The following is a 19,153-nucleotide window of genomic DNA, read 5'->3' as shown; positions in this document are numbered from 1 at the left end:
AAAACGGGCAATACCGCGATCTATTTTCGCCTGGTTTGTTAACCACTTCTATCTTTCAAAGACACTTTTATTGCGCTTTGTTGCAGTTGTAACACTTGATAACGGCCTAAGGCCGAAATGTAGATTGTGAAATAAAATCTGTTCTACAGTCAAATGGAGTTTATATCTTTCAAAAATTTTTATATGACTGTGGCTCTGTACAAAAGTAAAATCATTAATAGCCAGATTTTGTTGACACGATCCATTCTGTGGGCTAGTGAGCGCCCAGTGAAACTTGTCTTCTTTGTTACAGCAAAAACAGCGACATCGATGGCGACACTGGAGATGACGTCAAGTCCGTACGCACCAATGAGGACAGCAAGAAGTAAGTGTGCCTAAACACTATGCTTGCCATTATATTTATCTTAGAAGTGCCTTTTGTTTGCTGTAAATAAAATGATGTCCTTTGTCACGGCATTTTGTTGTCGCATTTTTGCGGCTATCGGACTCTAGTTTGGTAACTTTACTGCGAGAATACGATTCGTTACTAAGTGACTTGACTATAGAAACACATGTGTCTTATACTTTGCAAATGTTAGTTTTTGTATTATGAAAAGGAAAATGTTGCTTTTAGAGAATAACAGTAAAGATTAACATTATTTCGTTTTATTAATCCCTTTAACAAGTAACACACTCCCTAACAATGCCTAAACTCAACTACTCTTGTGCTAACAGTTACGTTCATTTCGCATTCGTACTGAAGAAACCATTGCTACGTTATGTTTCCACTTCAGTTTAACAATCCGCGCGGAATGGCCGTGCGGTTTGAGGCATCATGTCACGGATTGCGTGGCCCCTCCCGCAGGAGGTTCGAGTCCTCCCTCGGGACCGAGCGAGGTGGCGCAGTGGTTAGACACTGGACTCGCATTCGGGAGGGCGACGGTTCAATCCCGCGTCCGGCCATCCCGATTTAGGTTTTCCGTGATTTCCCTAAATCGCTCCAGGCAAATGCCGGGATGGTTCCTTTGAAAGGGCACGGCCGACTTCCTTCTCCGTCCTTCCCTAATCCGATGAGACCGATGACCTCGCTGTCTGGTCTCCTTCCCCAAAGAACCCCCCCCCCCCCCCCCCAACCCTCCCTCGGGCATGGGTGTGTGTGTTGTTCTTAGCATAAGTTAGTTTAAGTAAGTCTAGGGACCGATGACCTAAGCAGTTTGGTCCCATAGGAATTCACGCACATTTGAACATTTTCAGTTTAACAGGTAGTCATTGACCAGGGGCGGCTTTATCAATTATGTCCAACATCAGCAATATTATATTGCAATGCCTGTGTTATTCCGAATTACGGTGGAAAGTTCGTTATCATATTTATCTGCCGACACGGGGCAAGCGACTATTAAGTAAAAATGTCTCCTCTGTACGGGAATATACATAACGGACGGACGGACACAGGTTGTAGACACATGGTTGACGACATGTGGAAGTTTTGGTGTGGCTGTGAATCGTGCTTGGATAGCCAAGCGGGAAATCCGAGTTCTAGTCCACGTCCGGCACAAATTTTCATTGTCGTCAATCCATTATATAGCTGATAGTCGTCCATATTCACAACTGCGAATACATTTCTTCAATAACTACAATAAGTTCCGCCATGGACGTTACTGGTTAAGAACATGAGGGTGCCTCGTCCACAACTTTTATAAATATTTCCGTCCGCCTTTCCGCGAATAAACCGAATCATTGAAATACTTTTACCTTATGAATCAATGTAAAGTTTTCAACTGTTAACCATACTTCCCGTCAACTTATTCCTACCATTTATGCGCGACGTGGCTGCGGGCGGCTGCTCTGTACGTAACCCCTAGTCACAACTCGCTCTCCGCACATTCACTTAGCACGTAACCAAATCGCCCGGGGAGGGGGAGGGGGGGGGGGGGGGGAAGAAGAAGAAGAAGAGAGAGAGAGAGAGAGAGAATGCCCCCTCCCCCCCCAAACTGAGAAAAAACGTCCTCACAATCGAAAATTGCAGCGGTAATTAAGGGTACAATATCACTACGTCTGACACGAAAGATAGCAGCATTCCTCACTTCCTCACAACGCGACATGAAAAGTGGTACACAAATATTCAGTTAGGTCTTCATAAGGTTTCAAAGTGGTGTGGAGATTGACAACTTGTTTTAAATGTTCAGAAATGTAAAATTTTGTACTTAACAAAACAAAAAAATATAGTAGCCCAAGACTCCAATATCAGTAAATTAAAATCAAAATCAGTCAACTCATACAAATACCTGGGTGCCACAGTTTGTAAGGATGTGAAACCTAGTTATCATATAGGCTCAGTGTAGATAAAGCAGGCTGTAAGCATTGGTTCATTGGCAGAATGTTGCAAAAAATGCAAATCACTCTTACAAACACTCGTGACTCACTGTGGGATAATGCTAATTTTTTTGGGAACCGTATCACATAGGACTATCAGAGGATATTGTAGTATACAAAGGAGGGCAGTAAATATGATTTCATGTTTGTTTCACCCTTGAGAGAGCAACACAAAGGTGATGGAAACCTAAGTGGTAAGTAAGGGTACAATGTTACAATGCCATAACACGAAAGATAGCAGTATTCGTCATATTGTGATGTGAAAACTGGTTCACAAATATTCAGTCAGAGCTTCCTAAGATTTCAAAGTGGTGTGGAGATTGACAACTTGTTTTAAATGTTCAGAAATGTAAAATTTTGTACTTAACAAAACAAAAAAATATAGTAGCCCAAGACTCCAATATCAGTAAATTAAAATCAAAATCAGTCAACTCATACAAATACCTGGGTGCCACAGTTTGTAAGGATGTGAAACCTAGTTATCATATAGGCTCAGTGTAGATAAAGCAGGCTGTAAGCATTGGTTCATTGGCAGAATGTTGCAAAAAATGCACATCACTCTTACAAACACTCGTGACTCACTGTGGGATAATGCTAATTTTTTTGGGAACCGTATCACATAGGACTATCAGAGGATATTGTAGTATACAAAGGAGGGCAGTAAATATGATTTCATGTTTGTTTCACCCTTGAGAGAGCAACACAAAGGTGATGGAAACCTAAGTGGTAAGTAAGGGTACAATGTTACAATGCCATAACACGAAAGATAGCAGTATTCGTCGTATTGTGATGTGAAAACTGGTTCACAAATATTCAGTCAGAGCTTCCTAAGATTTCAAAGTGGTGTGGAGATTGACAACTTGTTTTAAATGTTCAGAAATGTAAAATTTTGTACTTAACAAAACAAAAAAATATAGTAGCCCAAGACTCCAATATCAGTAAATTAAAATCAAAATCAGTCAACTCATACAAATACCTGGGTGCCACAGTTTGTAAGGATGTGAAACCTAGTTATCATATAGGCTCAGTGTAGATAAAGCAGGCTGTAAGCATTGGTTCATTGGCAGAATGTTGCAAAAAATGCAAATCACTCTTACAAACACTCATGACTCACTGTGGGATAATGCTAATTTTTTTGGGAACCGTATCACATAGGACTATCAGAGGATATTGTAGTATACAAAGGAGGGCAGTAAATATGATTTCATGTTTGTTTCACCCTTGAGAGAGCAACACAAAGGTGATGGAAACCTAAGTGGTAAGTAAGGGTACAATGTTACAATGCCATAACACGAAAGATAGCAGTATTCGTCGTATTGTGATGTGAAAACTGGTTCACAAATATTCAGTCAGAGCTTCCTAAGATTTCAAAGTGGTGTGGAGATTGACAACTTGTTTTAAATGTTCAGAAATGTAAAATTTTGTACTTAACAAAACAAAAAAATATAGTAGCCCAAGACTCCAATATCAGTAAATTAAAATCAAAATCAGTCAACTCATACAAATACCTGGGTGCCACAGTTTGTAAGGATGTGAAACCTAGTTATCATATAGGCTCAGTGTAGATAAAGCAGGCTGTAAGCATTGGTTCATTGGCAGAATGTTGCAAAAAATGCACATCACTCTTACAAACACTCGTGACTCACTGTGGGATAATGCTAATTTTTTTGGGAACCGTATCACATAGGACTATCAGAGGATATTGTAGTATACAAAGGAGGGCAGTAAATATGATTTCATGTTTGTTTCACCCTTGAGAGAGCAACACAAAGGTGATGGAAACCTAAGTGGTAAGTAAGGGTACAATGTTACAATGCCATAACACGAAAGATAGCAGTATTCCTCGTATTGTGATGTGAAAACTGGTTCACAAATATTCAGTCAGAGCTTCCTAAGATTTCAAAGTGGTGTGGAGATTGACAACTTATTTTAAATGTTCAGAAATGTAAAATTATGTATTTAGCAAAACGAATATATACAATAGCCCAAGACACCAATGTCAGTAAGTTAAAATTATAATCAGTGAGCTCTAACAATACCTGGGTGTAACAGTTTGCAGACATACGGAACGTAGTTATCACATAAGCTCGATGTAGATAAAGCAGGATGTAAGCATTGATTCATTAACAGGATGTTGCAAAAAATGCAATCAGTCTTACAAACATTCGTGTGACTCACTGTGGAATACTGCTCAATTTTATGGGAACTTTATCAAATAGGGCTCCCAGAGGATATTGTTCATATACAAAGGAGGGCAGTACATATGATTTCAAGTTTGTTCCACTCCTGAGAGAGCAACACAAAGATGATGGAAAACCTCAGCTGACAAACAAACGTCTATGCCGATTTTCCCATGAAAAGAGACTCACAAAGTTTCAGAAATAAGTATTAAACAAAGAATCTAGGACTATATTACAGCCCCCTACGTGTCACTCCTGTAGAGACCCAAAAGACAAAATGAGGTATGAAATAGTTAATGCGTATTTTGAGAAAAGTTAATGGCTTCTTCTACATGACAGTTAAGAATGAGAAAGCTTTGCATGGGTTGAGTGTTGCATTGTTGAATGCTGACCACAAGCAAATGCAAAATAAAATGTTACAGCAATTTTTAGACCAAATTAAATAAGAATCCAACTGATTTTATGCACCGAAGTGTTTTGTCTATGATATTTTGGTGCAGTACACCATGGCAAAAGTAAATACCGTTGAGAACAGTCGGTGAAAGACAGTGGCCTTGAATTTTTTTAAAGTGATTTCATTTGCTAGGAAGTGTGGACCATTGTTTTGTAGGATTCAAAAAAAATTTATCATTGATTACTATTTAAAGCATAAAAAAATGGAAAATACTATACAAACCTTGTAGAATATGCAGATGAGAAAAACTGTGTTAGAAGTGGCATGGACTACAAAAGAAAATACATTCTTCCGGACAGTCTGCCCATAACGGTGTTAAACTGTGTGGCAAAATGAGGCATTTGAAATGGCAGTTGTTGGAACATTCACTCTCATCACCATATTTGGCACCCTCTGAGTTTTATGTATTCCTGCATCCAATGAAATTTGTGGATCAGGGCCACTGATAGGGCTATGGCAGTGTTAAGTAAGTGTTTCTGGTTTTGCAATAAATTCAGATTTTCTGATAACCCAAGATAATACATCAAATTTAATGTTCATTCTCCATTTGTACCTATCTATCCATAAATTTTCTTTAGTACTTCTTCTTCTAGTTAATTCTAATGACTTCCTTGGAGCCATAGGGCCAGTGGTGTCGCTCTTTTCTTTCTTCCTGATGGTTCCCACTCCATGATCTGTCATGGCAATCTATCTTCTGACATCCTTTTTGTATGTCCGTACTATATGCATTGTTTTTCTCCCATAAAATCAATAATCGAGCTTATGACATCCATTTCCTCCCTGATGACTGCATATCAGACCCCTTTCTGCCTGGATATTCCTGCAACCTATCTCCAAATGTCCATCTCAGTTACCAGAGTCTTTTCATTATTGGTGTTTAACTGTCTGTTCTCCTGATAAAATGTTATAATGCTTCTAATAATAATGAAGATTTTTTCCTTTCATATCCTTTCTAATCTATTGATTCAATAAAACTCCATTTAATGAAGCTGTAGTGAACTCCCGAGCATTTATTCTTGAATTCTTTTCCTTATCTTGTTTATTGTCTTGAATGATATTCTACTCCTAGGTATTTGTATTCTTCAATATAATTAATTCTTTCTATTTCATCTTCCAGTGTAAAATTGTGATTTGTTCCTCCTATTAACATGTATTTAGTTTTATTCATGTTGACCTGGAAGCTCTATTCTTTATACTCTTCTATTAATTTCCTGTTGCTATTTTAATATCTTCTTTATCCTGTGCGAGAATGGTCATCAGCAAATTTGTAGTGAATATATGGTACATCATTTACTGGCATTCCTATGTTCTTACATTTTTAACTTCCAGTTTTCCAATGCTTTATCTGTACAATTTTATACAGTTACGGTAAAAGGTTGCATCCCTGATGTAATCCCTTTGTAACTTTAAATCCGAGTAAGAGAAAGTTGTTGTTGAGCTTTCATATATGCTGTGGACTGTTTTAATTATAATAAGATTGTAATTATAATGGGATTGATATCAGATAATTTTAAAGCATTCCACAAACTGCATGGTACATTATAATAGGCTTTTTCAAGTATTTGATGAAAATAAAATATATGGTCTATTGCTGACCTTCATGCTCTGAAACCAGCTTGTTCTTCAGCCTCCATTTCCTTAAAGTCTGTCTCTATAAAATGTTTAACAACCCTTCTGTAAAGTCTGCTAAATATATTATCCACAGTTATTCCTCTATAATTCTTACACTTATCTTTTTCTCCTTTCTTATGAGGTCCTGAAATAAATTCTGCTTCTCAATCTCCTGGGATGGCCTCACATTTAAACATTTCTCAAAAAGGTTTCTCAAAAGATAACATACTTTAAGTGTACCATATTTCACTAGTTCACTTGGAGTTCCTCCAATTCCTTTAGCTCTTCCATTCTTTAAAGTATTGATTGAATCTTTTGCTGTTTGTTTGTTCAAAGAAATACCTTCCTTATTTTCTATTATTTCTGTTTTGTTACTAATTGTTTTCTAAAATTCATTTGTACTTTCTATCAACAAATCTTTAAAATATATTGCAAAATGGGAATAATAATAAAGAAATGTTTTGCTGACTCTCATAAAATAACTCTTCATGGATGGAATTTACTCAGTGGTGTGAGCCTAAAATGGGACTAAATCAAGAAATAAGTGCCTTTTTTACCATTGTCTTGCACTACAGGGTTGAAAGTTTCTCACCCATTTATATAATAGCAAATGTGTTGCAACATGACAATCAGAATATTTTGAGCACTGAACAAGGACATATATCAGTGTTTATATTTCTACTCCTTTATTTACGACAACTTTCAGTATCCTGTTTTTGCAGATATCAAAGAGTTCGCATATATTTATTTGACTACAAAGTTCCACAAAGTATTTTATCTCCTCAAACTGCAATACATTAAGCTTCAGTACATCTCCTGAGGAATATTTTCTAAATTTACATGTGTATAATGTGTTTGGTTCCTTCCTGTTCATGTTGTATATTATGGACTTTGCTGATAATATTAATAGTAACCTCAGACTTTCTGCACAGTATGGGAAAAAATATATGCTGCACAAATATTCAGTTTGATTTTGATAAGACTTCAAAGTGGTGCAAAGATTGGTAACTTGCTTTAAATGTACAGGAATGTAAAGTTATCCATTTCACAGAATGGAAAAAACTTTTCTGATTTGTTTTGATTCATGGAAGAGCACCAAGAGAAGCTGAAGAAACTAAACCAGCCTATGCTTGAAGATAGATACACTCTATTCCAGAAAACACACTATCTTGTATGAGAAACAACTACAGCCGTAGATAGACATCTGGAATAACAACCACTTGGCTGCTCATGTAAATAATTTATTTAACAACCTGATGATGGTTTTTAGGCTATAAAACTGGTTGTTAAATAAATTATTTACAAGAGCAGCCAAGTGGTTACCATTCAAGATAGCCCAGGAATGACTATTTGCCAAGATAAAAGATCCAACTTTAAGAGAGGATTCTGAAAATGTTGTACAACCTGCTACCGACTGCACCAGTAGGGCTTGTGAAGACAAGATTAGACAAGTAACAACATGCATGGAGGTGTTTAAACAGCCAATTTTCGCTCAAACCATACATGAATGTAATAAGAAGGAATCCTACTAACTGGTACAAGATTAAGTACAGGTTTGCAGATATCAGATAGATGCAGTCAGGTAGTTGCAGTATTTCTCAATTTCTGAAAAGCATTTGACTCAGTGCCACATGTATGCTTATTATCAAAAGTATGGTCCTATGGGGTATCAGATGAAATATGTGAATGGACTGAGAATTTCTTGACATGGAGGACGCAGCATGTCACCTTGGATGGAGTCATTGACAAATGTAGTAGAAATTTCAGGTGTACCCCAGGGAAGTGTAATATATTGTCTTACAGACATTTTGTAGATGATGCAGTTACTACAATGAAGTACAGTCTGAATCAAGGTGTACAAATATTCCGTCAGATCTTGATAACATATCATATCAAAGTGGTGCAATGATTGGCAGTATGCTTCAGATGTTAAAAAATGTAAAATTGTGCACTGCACGAAATGAAAGAAACGTTGTATCCTATGAATATAACGGTAGTACATCACAGAGGGAATCTGTAAACTCATACAAATACTTGGGTGTAACACATGGTTGGGACATGAAGTGAAATGATCAAATAAGCTTAGTTTCGGCCAAAGAAAATGACAGACTTTGGTGTATTGGTAGAATACTAGCAAAATGCGATCAGTCTACATAAGAGACTGCTTTCAACTCACTCGTGTGACTCATCCTAAACTATTGCTCAAGTGTATGGGATCTGAACCAAAAAGGACTGGCATTAAATACTGAACATATACAGAGAAGGGCAGCACAAATGGTCACAGTTTTGTTTGACCTGAGGGAGAAGGTTGTTGAGATCCTGAGAGAAATAAGCTGGCAGACTCTTGAAGTTACATGTAAACTACCCTAAGAAAGTCTACTAACAAAGTTTCAAGAACCACCTTTAAATGATGATTCTATGCTCACATAAGGGTCATGAGTAAAAGATTAGATGAATTACATTACACATAGAGGCATTTATACAATCATTCTTCCTACCCTCCACACATGAAAGGAACGGGAAAGCAGCCCAAATAACTGGCATGTGCTTCACAGTGATTCGCAGAATATATGTGTAGTATAGGTGTGTACAGAACTATAGAATTCAAATTAGCTAGTTATTAGAAAGGCTAGACAATTCAAAAAACTCTCCACAAGATAAAAATGTTAGTCTTTGTCCTCAACATATGGGCCAACCCTCCAAAATATTGTTTAAATGCCTAGATTGTTCAAATAAATTTCAAGTGACAGATTAAGCATTGCTTCTGGAAACCATGACTCTTTGAAGCACCAATGACATCATTTAACACATTTAGTATTACAATCAAAAGCAAATTTAATGTTTAAAGCATTTTGTTTGTCTTTGTTAAGCAATCAGCTTACAATATGTGCTCTAAGTTGACACAAATCACAGAAATTTACAATTAAGTAACACCACATTTTGGAAGTACAATATGAAAATGAATGAAAATGAGTAAAAGAGTGTGTGTCTCAACAGTGATGCCAAACATTGACCACAAGTTGATATTTTAGACCAGACCCGCAGAAGTTCATGCAGCTTGACATGAATGTGTCAAACAAGCACAGGAGAACTAAACTACAAGTTAGTTACCACACTTGAAACAATATCAGCAGGAAAGGGATCTTTAGCACCATAAATTCAACAATAGGACAGCAACATAGAGACTTTACAGAAATAATAGTTCGCAATAACTAGGAACAAGCAAAAACTAATCCATCATAATACTAGGGCTCAATAGGGAAGCGAAAACCATGGTTTTGAAACCATAAAATATCCCCTGCCCTACACTGTGTCAACCATAATATGCATTTCAATGTATGTAAACAAACATTATGCATTGAAAACAGTAAGATAAGATAGGAAATGACAGCAGAATGCTAGAGCAGGTTATATTGTTCCCAGGACAATAAAAAAATTTAACTAATGGCTTCTTATATGGCTGAGTGGAGATATCCAATACTTTTTTCAGGAGGATAAGGCACAACCAAAGAGAGAATGTGGACAGTTTCAGCAGCATTAACACCAATAAAATCCTCAGTCATAAATGTGGAGCATTACAGTGACTTCTTGAAATTTTCGGGAATATGTATGATAACAATGCAATAGTCATTCTCTAAGTTTTTGCTAATAACTATATCATTGCCAGTTTCTTTTTTTTAATGCCAATGCCAACTTAGCTTCACTTCACATGTTTTATCAAAAGTGGCTGTGTGTTCTATTCCTAATTAGCGGTCTGATGACAGCATGTTACACAACAAAAGAAACAAAAAGTTAAGAAATGATATCAATATAATGGAAGGAAACATTCCACGTGGGAAAAATTATATATAAATACAAAGATGAGGTGACTTACCGAACAAAAACGCTGGCAGGTCGATAGACACACAAACAAACACAAACATACACACAAAATTCAAGCTTTCGCAACAAATTGTTGCCTCATCAGGAAAGAGGGAAGGAGAGGGGAAGACGAAAGGAAGTGGGTTTTAAAGGAGAGGGTAAGGAGTCATTCCAATCCCGGGAGCGGAAAGACTTACCTTAGGGGGAAAAAAGGACAGGTATACACTCGCACACACGCACATATCCATCCACACATACAGACACAAGCAGACATATTTTCAAATATGTCTGCTTGTGTCTGTATGTGTGGATGGATATGTGCGTGTGTGCGAGTGTATACCTGTCCTTTTTTCCCCCTAAGGTAAGTCTTTCCGCTCCCGGGATTGGAATGACTCCTTACCCTCTCCTTTAAAACCCACTTCCTTTCGTCTTCCCCTCTCCTTCCCTCTTTCCTGATGAGGCAACAATTTGTTGCGAAAGCTTGAATTTTGTGTGTATGTTTGTGTTTGTTTGTGTGTCTATCGACCTGCCAGCGTTTTTGTTCGGTAAGTCACCTCATCTTTGTATTTATATATAAAAAGTTAAGAAAGATTTAAATGAATACGGAGTGTGCATGAATGAATAATAAGAATTTCAAAAAGACACTAAATTGAAGCAATTGTGAAGCTGAAGAAGTAAGACTAATGAGGTATGCACAAGTAAATGAAAATTGAAATTATGTGGTTGTACATGAGGAGACATCTACCCAAAATGAATAAGCTTTAGAGGTTGTCAAGGATAGGTTCCTCATAAGTATAATGCTAAACAGACATCTAGTTGGTAGCTGACGGGGATCCAACAAGCTACCACAATTACAAACTGACAATAAGTGACAGAGTGATGTTAAAACAAGTTTGGTTAACAAAAGGAAAGAAAAAATGTATTATTTCAGTGTAGGATCATTAATGGTTAATATAAAAAAATCATAGTTTCTGGTAGTGTAAAGCAAGGTTACAGATGCATGTAAAATGATTTACACTTTCAAAAGAATAGACATCAGTATTTCATGAACTATATCACTTATGTTAAATACCAAATGCATGACAAGATAGCTGAATACAAAATAAAGAAAGAAAAACTCCAAGTCAATACCAGCCATAATTTGTAAAGGACGCTTTTGGTCAAGTAGCCAGTATGCTAGTCTTCTCCATTCTAACCAATTACTATCAGATATTGAGTCAATGTTGTGCTGTGACAACCAAAATGCTTTGAGGATTGCAAATTCAGACATCATCATGATAATAGAATCACTGCTGAACTAGACCACAGTGTTCCCTCTTGAAATAGTTACCATTGTAAGCCATCCAGCAGTAAATGTCCAGTCGTGTGTCACATACAATCCGCATCCATATTTGTTTAAATGAGTGTGAATTAATGATTAGACAATGAACCTTTATCTTCTTTTTTATTTTGAATGCCATATTCAGTATTACACCTTGTAAAGCTTCAACCTCTGTATAACTGGGCATTTTATAACTTCACTTGTTACCATTCCAGGCAGAACCACAGTGAGATCGAGAAGCGGCGGCGGGACAAGATGAACACATACATTACGGAGCTGTCAGCAATGGTGCCCATGTGTCATGCCATGTCCCGCAAGCTGGACAAGCTGACAGTGCTGCGCATGGCCGTGCAGCACCTCAAGACCATCCGTGGTGCCGTCCACTCCTACACTGAGGGCCACTATAAGCCCTCCTTCCTCTCTGATCAGGAACTCAAGACCCTCATCTTACAGGTAGCGGATCTTGCCAAACTGTGAGGATATGGGCCCATATGGCTATGACACTTCCAAAGAACAGGTTCCACAACTACAGTGTAAAGAAATCTGCCTTATATTTTTATATTGCACACCATTTGACTAAATATTTGTATCTGAAGATAGAATGTGGAACACTTCATTGATTAAAATAAATGTAGAGTCATTTAAAAAGTGGAAAGTTCAAGATGGAATAACAATAATATGGGTAGGATAGACTGCTACTCACCTCACAGACGAGGCACTGTGTTGCAGACAGACACAATGAAAAAGAGTGCTAAAATATTAAGCTTTCAGACAAAGCCCTTCTTCCAAATTACAAAACACGCACCCATCACACAAGCACAACTCGCATGTGTGCACGCGCACGTGCCCGCACACAACACACACACACACACACACACACACACACACACATGCACACACACACGGCGCCGACTCATTCTCTTAATTCCTTTAATACTATACTGACGCAGTTCTCTGATGAGAATTTGTTCACAGTCCCCTTGGTCTGACTTCCAGGAAAGTAGTTTTTACACAGAAAACAATTATATAACCTCACCAATACAGTTCTGGCAGAGCTAACTGGAAAAAAATCTTTCCAAGGCCATTGGTTCCACTGACAGTAAAATTCTACTACAGATACTAGGGAAACAGTGTACACAGAACCCAGTGTTTGATGAATGAATGTGTGAATAATTATAAGTTTCATGTTGAATTCCTACTGTATTGTTTGTTTCAGGCAGCTGAGGGATTCCTCTTTGTTGTTGGCTGTGATAGAGGAAGGATTCTGTACGTCTCAGAATCTGTTTCTCAAATTTTAAGCTATTCACAGGTAAATGTTCTAAGGCATTCTAACTGAATTTTCTTATTTAAATACGTGTTGACGAAGTATGAGGCACTTTAAATTTTATAACCATCTGTATATGTATTCAAATCTCATTGTCCTGAGTTCATTTTTTTAAGGCATTATGTAGCTCACAAATAATGATGTATGAGACTAAACAATAAGTAAGAACAGGCAGGCTTCTTGATACACGAATGCTACTATGCCATATCAGTATATACTGCTATATTCTTTGGCTTTTACTTACTGTCCCAATAACATAATTGGTTACTCTCTGAGCAAAATTCATTAATCAAAGCTGAATATTTTTCTTGTGTTGTTCATAGCTACAAATAGTAATACTGTTAAAAATCCATTGTACACTGGAGAAAACATCCTGGCATCTACAAACCAAAACTGCATGTTTCTGAATAAGTACTTAGGGATGCAGAAGTAACTGAATCTGTCTTTGGTTTTAGGAATACTGTACCAATAGAGAATTTCATTATCTGGGCAATCTAACACATCTTCTAATTTTGCGTTTGCTTGCAGGGGGACCTATTAGGCCAAAGTTGGTTTGATATCCTCCATCCCAAAGACGTAGCAAAAGTGAAAGAGCAGCTCTCTTCTTCTGATCTTAGTCCCAGGGAAAGGCTGATTGATGCCAAAAGTAAGTAAAATAGAACATATTGACTTTCATTGTTGTAATAACAAGGATGCAAAGTCATACATTAGAAGATATGAAGAAGTGAATGGAATTAACATTAACTAATCTAAAGTATAGACAATCTTGGTTTTGGAAATAAAAAGCTATATAATAGAATCAATATGCCTGTAGAAGAAAAGATGAGCAACAAAGAGCAATTGTGGCCACCACGACCACATATTAAATTTGATGTGAGTGTAATAATCTCATGTGTTTTGACTTGTGAATAATATAGCCCATCTTTTCTTTAAAACAAAAAATAAATAAATAAAAACAAAAACAAAAAAACATAGCATTTTTAATCTGCTCAATGTCTCATCATAACATATGTGTAATTCTAGACAACAGTTACCTACCGAGTACTTAGTACAACTTTAGTTCTCACAGTGATAAATTACTACTAAGGCTTCCCAGCAAATAACCTACATTTTTATCTAGTACAGGAAGTAATGAAGGAAGCGAGGCAGTGGTTACACTAAGTCAGACAGCAGATCAGCATGCTTACAAATTTTATACTGATAAAGCTGCATAGCTCCTGTTTGTTCACATACAGTGGTCATTCAGAAAGGATATTTACCACTCAAAATCTTACAAAATGTTAAATATTCATGTGGCACAATTTTTTAGTACAAAAAATCTCAATCCTGTTGAAATGCATCATGAAATTTGTACTATATACACATCGGCTTTGGCGACTGAAGTTGCCGTGTCAACGGTATTGTTTATTTAAGAGTGGAAGATAAGTGTAAATGACGATGATGCAAGTGGAAGTCTTTCTGTAGCTAGCAACCAACTGATACAGATAAGTGACAAAATAATTTGTGGAGCCAGTGTTGCAGGATATCTCAACTACCAGAAATCTTTCGTGCAATTCTGATAAAATGACCGTGATACCACAAATTCATGTTTGATTAGGCTCCAGACACTCAGGCAGCACAATTTTGTACAGAGGTAATTGGTCAAGCCATTAAGAGAGATGATAAATGCTTGAATAATATGGATAATGTAGTAATGTAACGCTTCAATAATGAAGAAAACCTTAAACTTTTCCAGTGTTTTATTTATAGCTTAATTGGCATTACTTTGCAGATGGTCCACAAATGTTTTCTTCGCTGTGTGTGTGAGTGAAATTAGCAACTGAATGAAAAAGATATATAAAATAATCTCCTATTTCTTGGTACAATGAAAAATAGTGAAATTTTGTAAAGGTTTTTGAATTCCAGTTGATGTTTTTGTTTAGCTATGCTCCCAGTGAAGACAGATGTTCCTCAAGGGGTATCACGGCTGTGCCCTGGTGCTAGAAGATCTTTCTTCTGCCGCATGAAGTGCAAACATTCGCCTGTAGTTAAAGAAGAAGCTGATACCACTACTGGTTGCCACCGGCGCAAAAAGCAGCAACCTCCAGGTATGATGTGCACTTTTGAAACACTAGGACTCGTATGTTATAGGTGATACACGAGTCTTGTAGAAAGTATGACTAACATGTGAATCATCACAAGAATACTGCACATTTTTTTTACTCTCTATTCCCACTGGACAGTTGAAACAACAAAATGGGTCTGAAGCAAAAAGCTGAATATTATTGATCAAAAGTTAAGAGGTTGACAGCACATACCCTGAAAATTAGTGGCATGAGACTAAATTCATAAATAGCTTTTTATTTTTATTTAAATGTAGTTGTTAGGATACTATGCAAAGATTCCTCTTATGCGGACAGAGCTTTCCGATTTTTGCAACGTATAATATTGTTGCATAGTTATTATGTTGTGCGTGGAAGCTAAATGAAACAGAAGATAGATGGAGCCTTTATTAATAAACATCTGGACACTTGTCAGTAACATTTTACTGTACAACTCAAAAACTTTCAGTTATTCTCTGTAACCGGTAATAGCTACATAAACAAGGGAGACACTAAGTGTTACTTAAAATTCTCATGCCAACTGCTCTGATGTTAGAATCAAATCTTTTGATTAACTGCCATTCATCTCACCTCCGTTCATCATATAGATGCATAAATGTGCTGCAGTTGAACAAGTCAGCACCACTTTCTATTAAATTAATAAAATTATCAATTTCAAATGATCTTACATCTTAAAAACAAAAACAATTTTGTCAAGTTCAATGTATAAGTGAACTGTCATGACCAGTAATGGACTAGACAGAGTTTATGCCATGCAACCACATCTCGGCACGATATATCGGAACTCCAATATCACTATAATTAGTTCTAGATTGTCCTCCTTTGCATTTCAGATGAAATGAAGAGTTAAAGATTGGTTACTGCTGAGGGCACTAATGATCAGGTTTGGAGCTGCTCTATACAAAATTTGAGACTTAAGCTATGTTATGAAAGGGACATCATAAGATTTAGATGCCACAGACATTGTTTCCTTAAAGAGTACCTTAATTACTAATCATGACTGAGGCATAGAATGAGACACCAAACTTATGTTAAGTGATGATAAATCTGTGGTATCTATGTAAGATACGTAATAAGCATTTTATTATTAAAATATCTGATTACTATTCACATATGTTGTTGTTGTTGTGGTCTTCAGTCCTAATACTGGTTTGATGCAGCTCTCCATGCTACTCTATCCTGTGCAAGCTTCTTCATCTCCCAGTACCTACTGCAGCCTACATCCTTCTGAATCTGCTTAGTGTATTCATCTCTTGGTCTCCCTCTACAATTTTTACCCTCCACGTGGCCCTCCAATTCTAAATTGGTGATCCCTCGATACCTCAGAACATGTCCTGCCAACCGATCCCTTCTTCTAGTCAAGTTGTGCCACAAGCTCCTCTTCTCCCCAATTCTGTTCAATACCTCCTCATTAGTTATGTGATCTACCCATCTAATCTTCAGCATTCTTCTGTAGCACCACATTTCGAAAGCTTCTATTCTCTTCTTGTCTAAGCTATTTATTGTCCACGTTTCACTTCCATACATGGCTACACTCCATACAAATACTTTCAGAAACGACTTCCTGACATTTAAATCTATACTCGATGTTAACAAATTTTTCTTCTTCAGAAACGCTTTCCTTGCCATTGCCAGTCTCCATTTTATATCCTCTCTACTTCGACCATCATCTCTTATTTTGCTCGCCAAAAAGCAAAACTCCTTTACTACTTTAAGGGTTTCATTTCCTAATCTAATTTCCTCAGCATCACCCGACTTAATTCGACTACATTCCATTATCCTTGTTTTGCTTTTGTTGATGTTCATCTTATACTCTTCTTTCAAGACACTGTCCATTACGTTCAACTGCTCTTCCAAGTCCTTTGCTGTCCCTGACAGAATTACAATGTCATCGGCGAACCTCAAAGTTTTTATTTCTTCTCCATGGATTTTAATACCTACTCCAAACTTTTCTTTTGTTTCCTTTATTGCTTGCTCAATATACAGATTGAATAACATCGGGGATAGCCTACAACCCTGTCTCACTCCCTTCCCAACCACTGCTTCCCTTTCATACCCCTCGACTCTTATAACTACAATCTGCTTTCTGTACAAATTGTAAATAGCCTTTCGCTCTCTGTATTTTGCCGCTGCCACCTTCAGAATTTGAAAGAGAGTATTCCAATCAACATTGTCAAAAGCTTTCTCTAAGTCTACAAATGCTAGAAATGTAGGTTTGCCTTTCCTTAATCTTTCTTCTAAGATAAGTCATAGGGTCAGTATTGCCTCACGTGTTCCAACATTTCTACGGAATCCAAACTGATCTTCCCCGAGGTCGGCTTCTACCAGTTTTTCCATTCGTCTGTAAAGAATTAGCATTAGTATTTTGCAGCTGTGACTTATTAAAATGATAGTTTGGTAATTTTCACATCTGTCAACACCTGCTTTCTTTGGGATTGGGATTACTATATTCTTCTTGAAGTCTGAGGGTATTTCGCCTGTCTCATACATCTTGCTCACCAGATGGTAGAGTTTTGTCAGGACTGGCTCCCAAGGCTGTCAGTAGTTCTAATGCAATGTTGTCTCCTCTGGGGGCCTTGTTTCGACTCAGATCTTTCAGTACTCTGTCAAACTCTTCACCCAATATCATATCTCCCATTTCATCTTCATCTACATCCTCTTCCATTTCCATAATATTGTCCTCAAGTACATCGCCCTTGTAAAGACCCTCTATATACTCCTTCCACCTTTCTGCTTTCCTTTCTTTGCTTAGAACTGGGTTTCCATCAAAGCTCTTGATATTCATGCAAGTGGTTCTCCTTTCTCCAAAGGTCCCTTTAATTTTCCTGTAGGCAGTATCTATCTTTCCCCTAGTGAGATAAGCCTCTACATCCTTAAATTTGTCCTCTAGCCATCCCTGCTTAGCCATTTTGCACTTCCTGTCGATATCATTTTTGAGACATTTGTATTCCTTTTTGACTGCTTCATTTACTGCATTTTTATATTTTCTCCTTTCATCAATTAAATTCAATATTTTTTCTGTTACCCAAGGGTTTCTATTAGCCCTCATCTCTTTACCTACGTGATCCTCTGCTGCCTTCACTATTTCATTCCTCAAAGCTACCCATTCTTCTTCTACTGTATTTCTTTCCCCCATTCCTGTCAATTGTTCCCTTACACTCTCCCTGAAACTCTGTACAACTTCTGGTTCTTTCAGTTTATCCAGGTCCCATCTCCTTAAATTCCCACCTTTTTGCAGTTTCTTCAGTTTTAATCTACAGTTCATAACCAATAGATTGTGGTCAGAGTCCACATCTGCCCCTGGAAATGTCTTACAATTTAAAACCTGGTTCCTAAATCTCTGTCTTACCATAATATAATCTATCTGATACCTTTTAGTATCTCCAGGGTTCTTCCATGTATACAACCTTCTTTCATGATTCTTAAACCAAGTGTTAGCTATGATTAAGTTATCCTCTGCGCAAAATTCTACCAGGCGGCTTCCTCTTTCATTTCTTAGCCCCAATCCATATTCACCTACTATGTTTCCTTCTCTCCCTTTTCCTACTCTCAAATTCCAGTCACCCATGACTATTAAATTTTCGTCTCCCTTCACTACCTGAATAATTTCTTTTATCTCATCATACATTTCATCAATTTCTTCGTCATCTGCAGAGATAGCTGGCATATAAACTTGTTTTACTGTAGTAGGTGTGGGCTTCGTGTCTATCTTGGCCAAAATAATGCGTTCACTATGCTGTTTGTAGTAGCTTACCCGTACTCCTGTTTTTTTATTCATTATTAAACCTACTCCTGCATTACCCCTATTTGATTTTGTATTTATAACCCTGTATTCACCTGACCAAAAGTCTTGTTCCTCCTGCCACCAAACTTCACTAATTCCCATGATATCTAACTTTAACCTATCCATTTCCCTTTTTAAATTTTCTAACCTACCTGCGTGATTAA

At 37.2% G+C, this 19,153-nt stretch overlaps 1 protein-coding gene across 2 annotated transcripts in view; it reads left to right on the top strand.

Annotated features, from left to right (window-relative positions):
* LOC124796367 (protein cycle) overlaps positions 1-19,153 on the top strand; it is a 946,497-nt gene that overhangs the window by 897,319 nt on the left and 30,025 nt on the right. For both annotated transcript variants that reach the window (XM_047260526.1, XM_047260528.1), the window contains 5 exons: positions 293-364; positions 11,995-12,232; positions 12,996-13,088; positions 13,632-13,749; positions 15,026-15,190. In XM_047260526.1, the coding sequence (XP_047116482.1) occupies positions 293-364; positions 11,995-12,232; positions 12,996-13,088; positions 13,632-13,749; positions 15,026-15,190 (686 nt within the window). The remainder of the gene's footprint in view (positions 1-292; positions 365-11,994; positions 12,233-12,995; positions 13,089-13,631; positions 13,750-15,025; positions 15,191-19,153) is intronic.

This window comes from Schistocerca piceifrons, chromosome 4, assembly GCF_021461385.2.
Source record: "Schistocerca piceifrons isolate TAMUIC-IGC-003096 chromosome 4, iqSchPice1.1, whole genome shotgun sequence".
Classification (NCBI taxonomy): Eukaryota; Metazoa; Arthropoda; class Insecta; order Orthoptera; family Acrididae; genus Schistocerca; species Schistocerca piceifrons.
The sequence above is the reverse complement of the archived record's forward strand: the minus strand, read 5'-3'. Positions and strand labels throughout refer to the sequence as shown.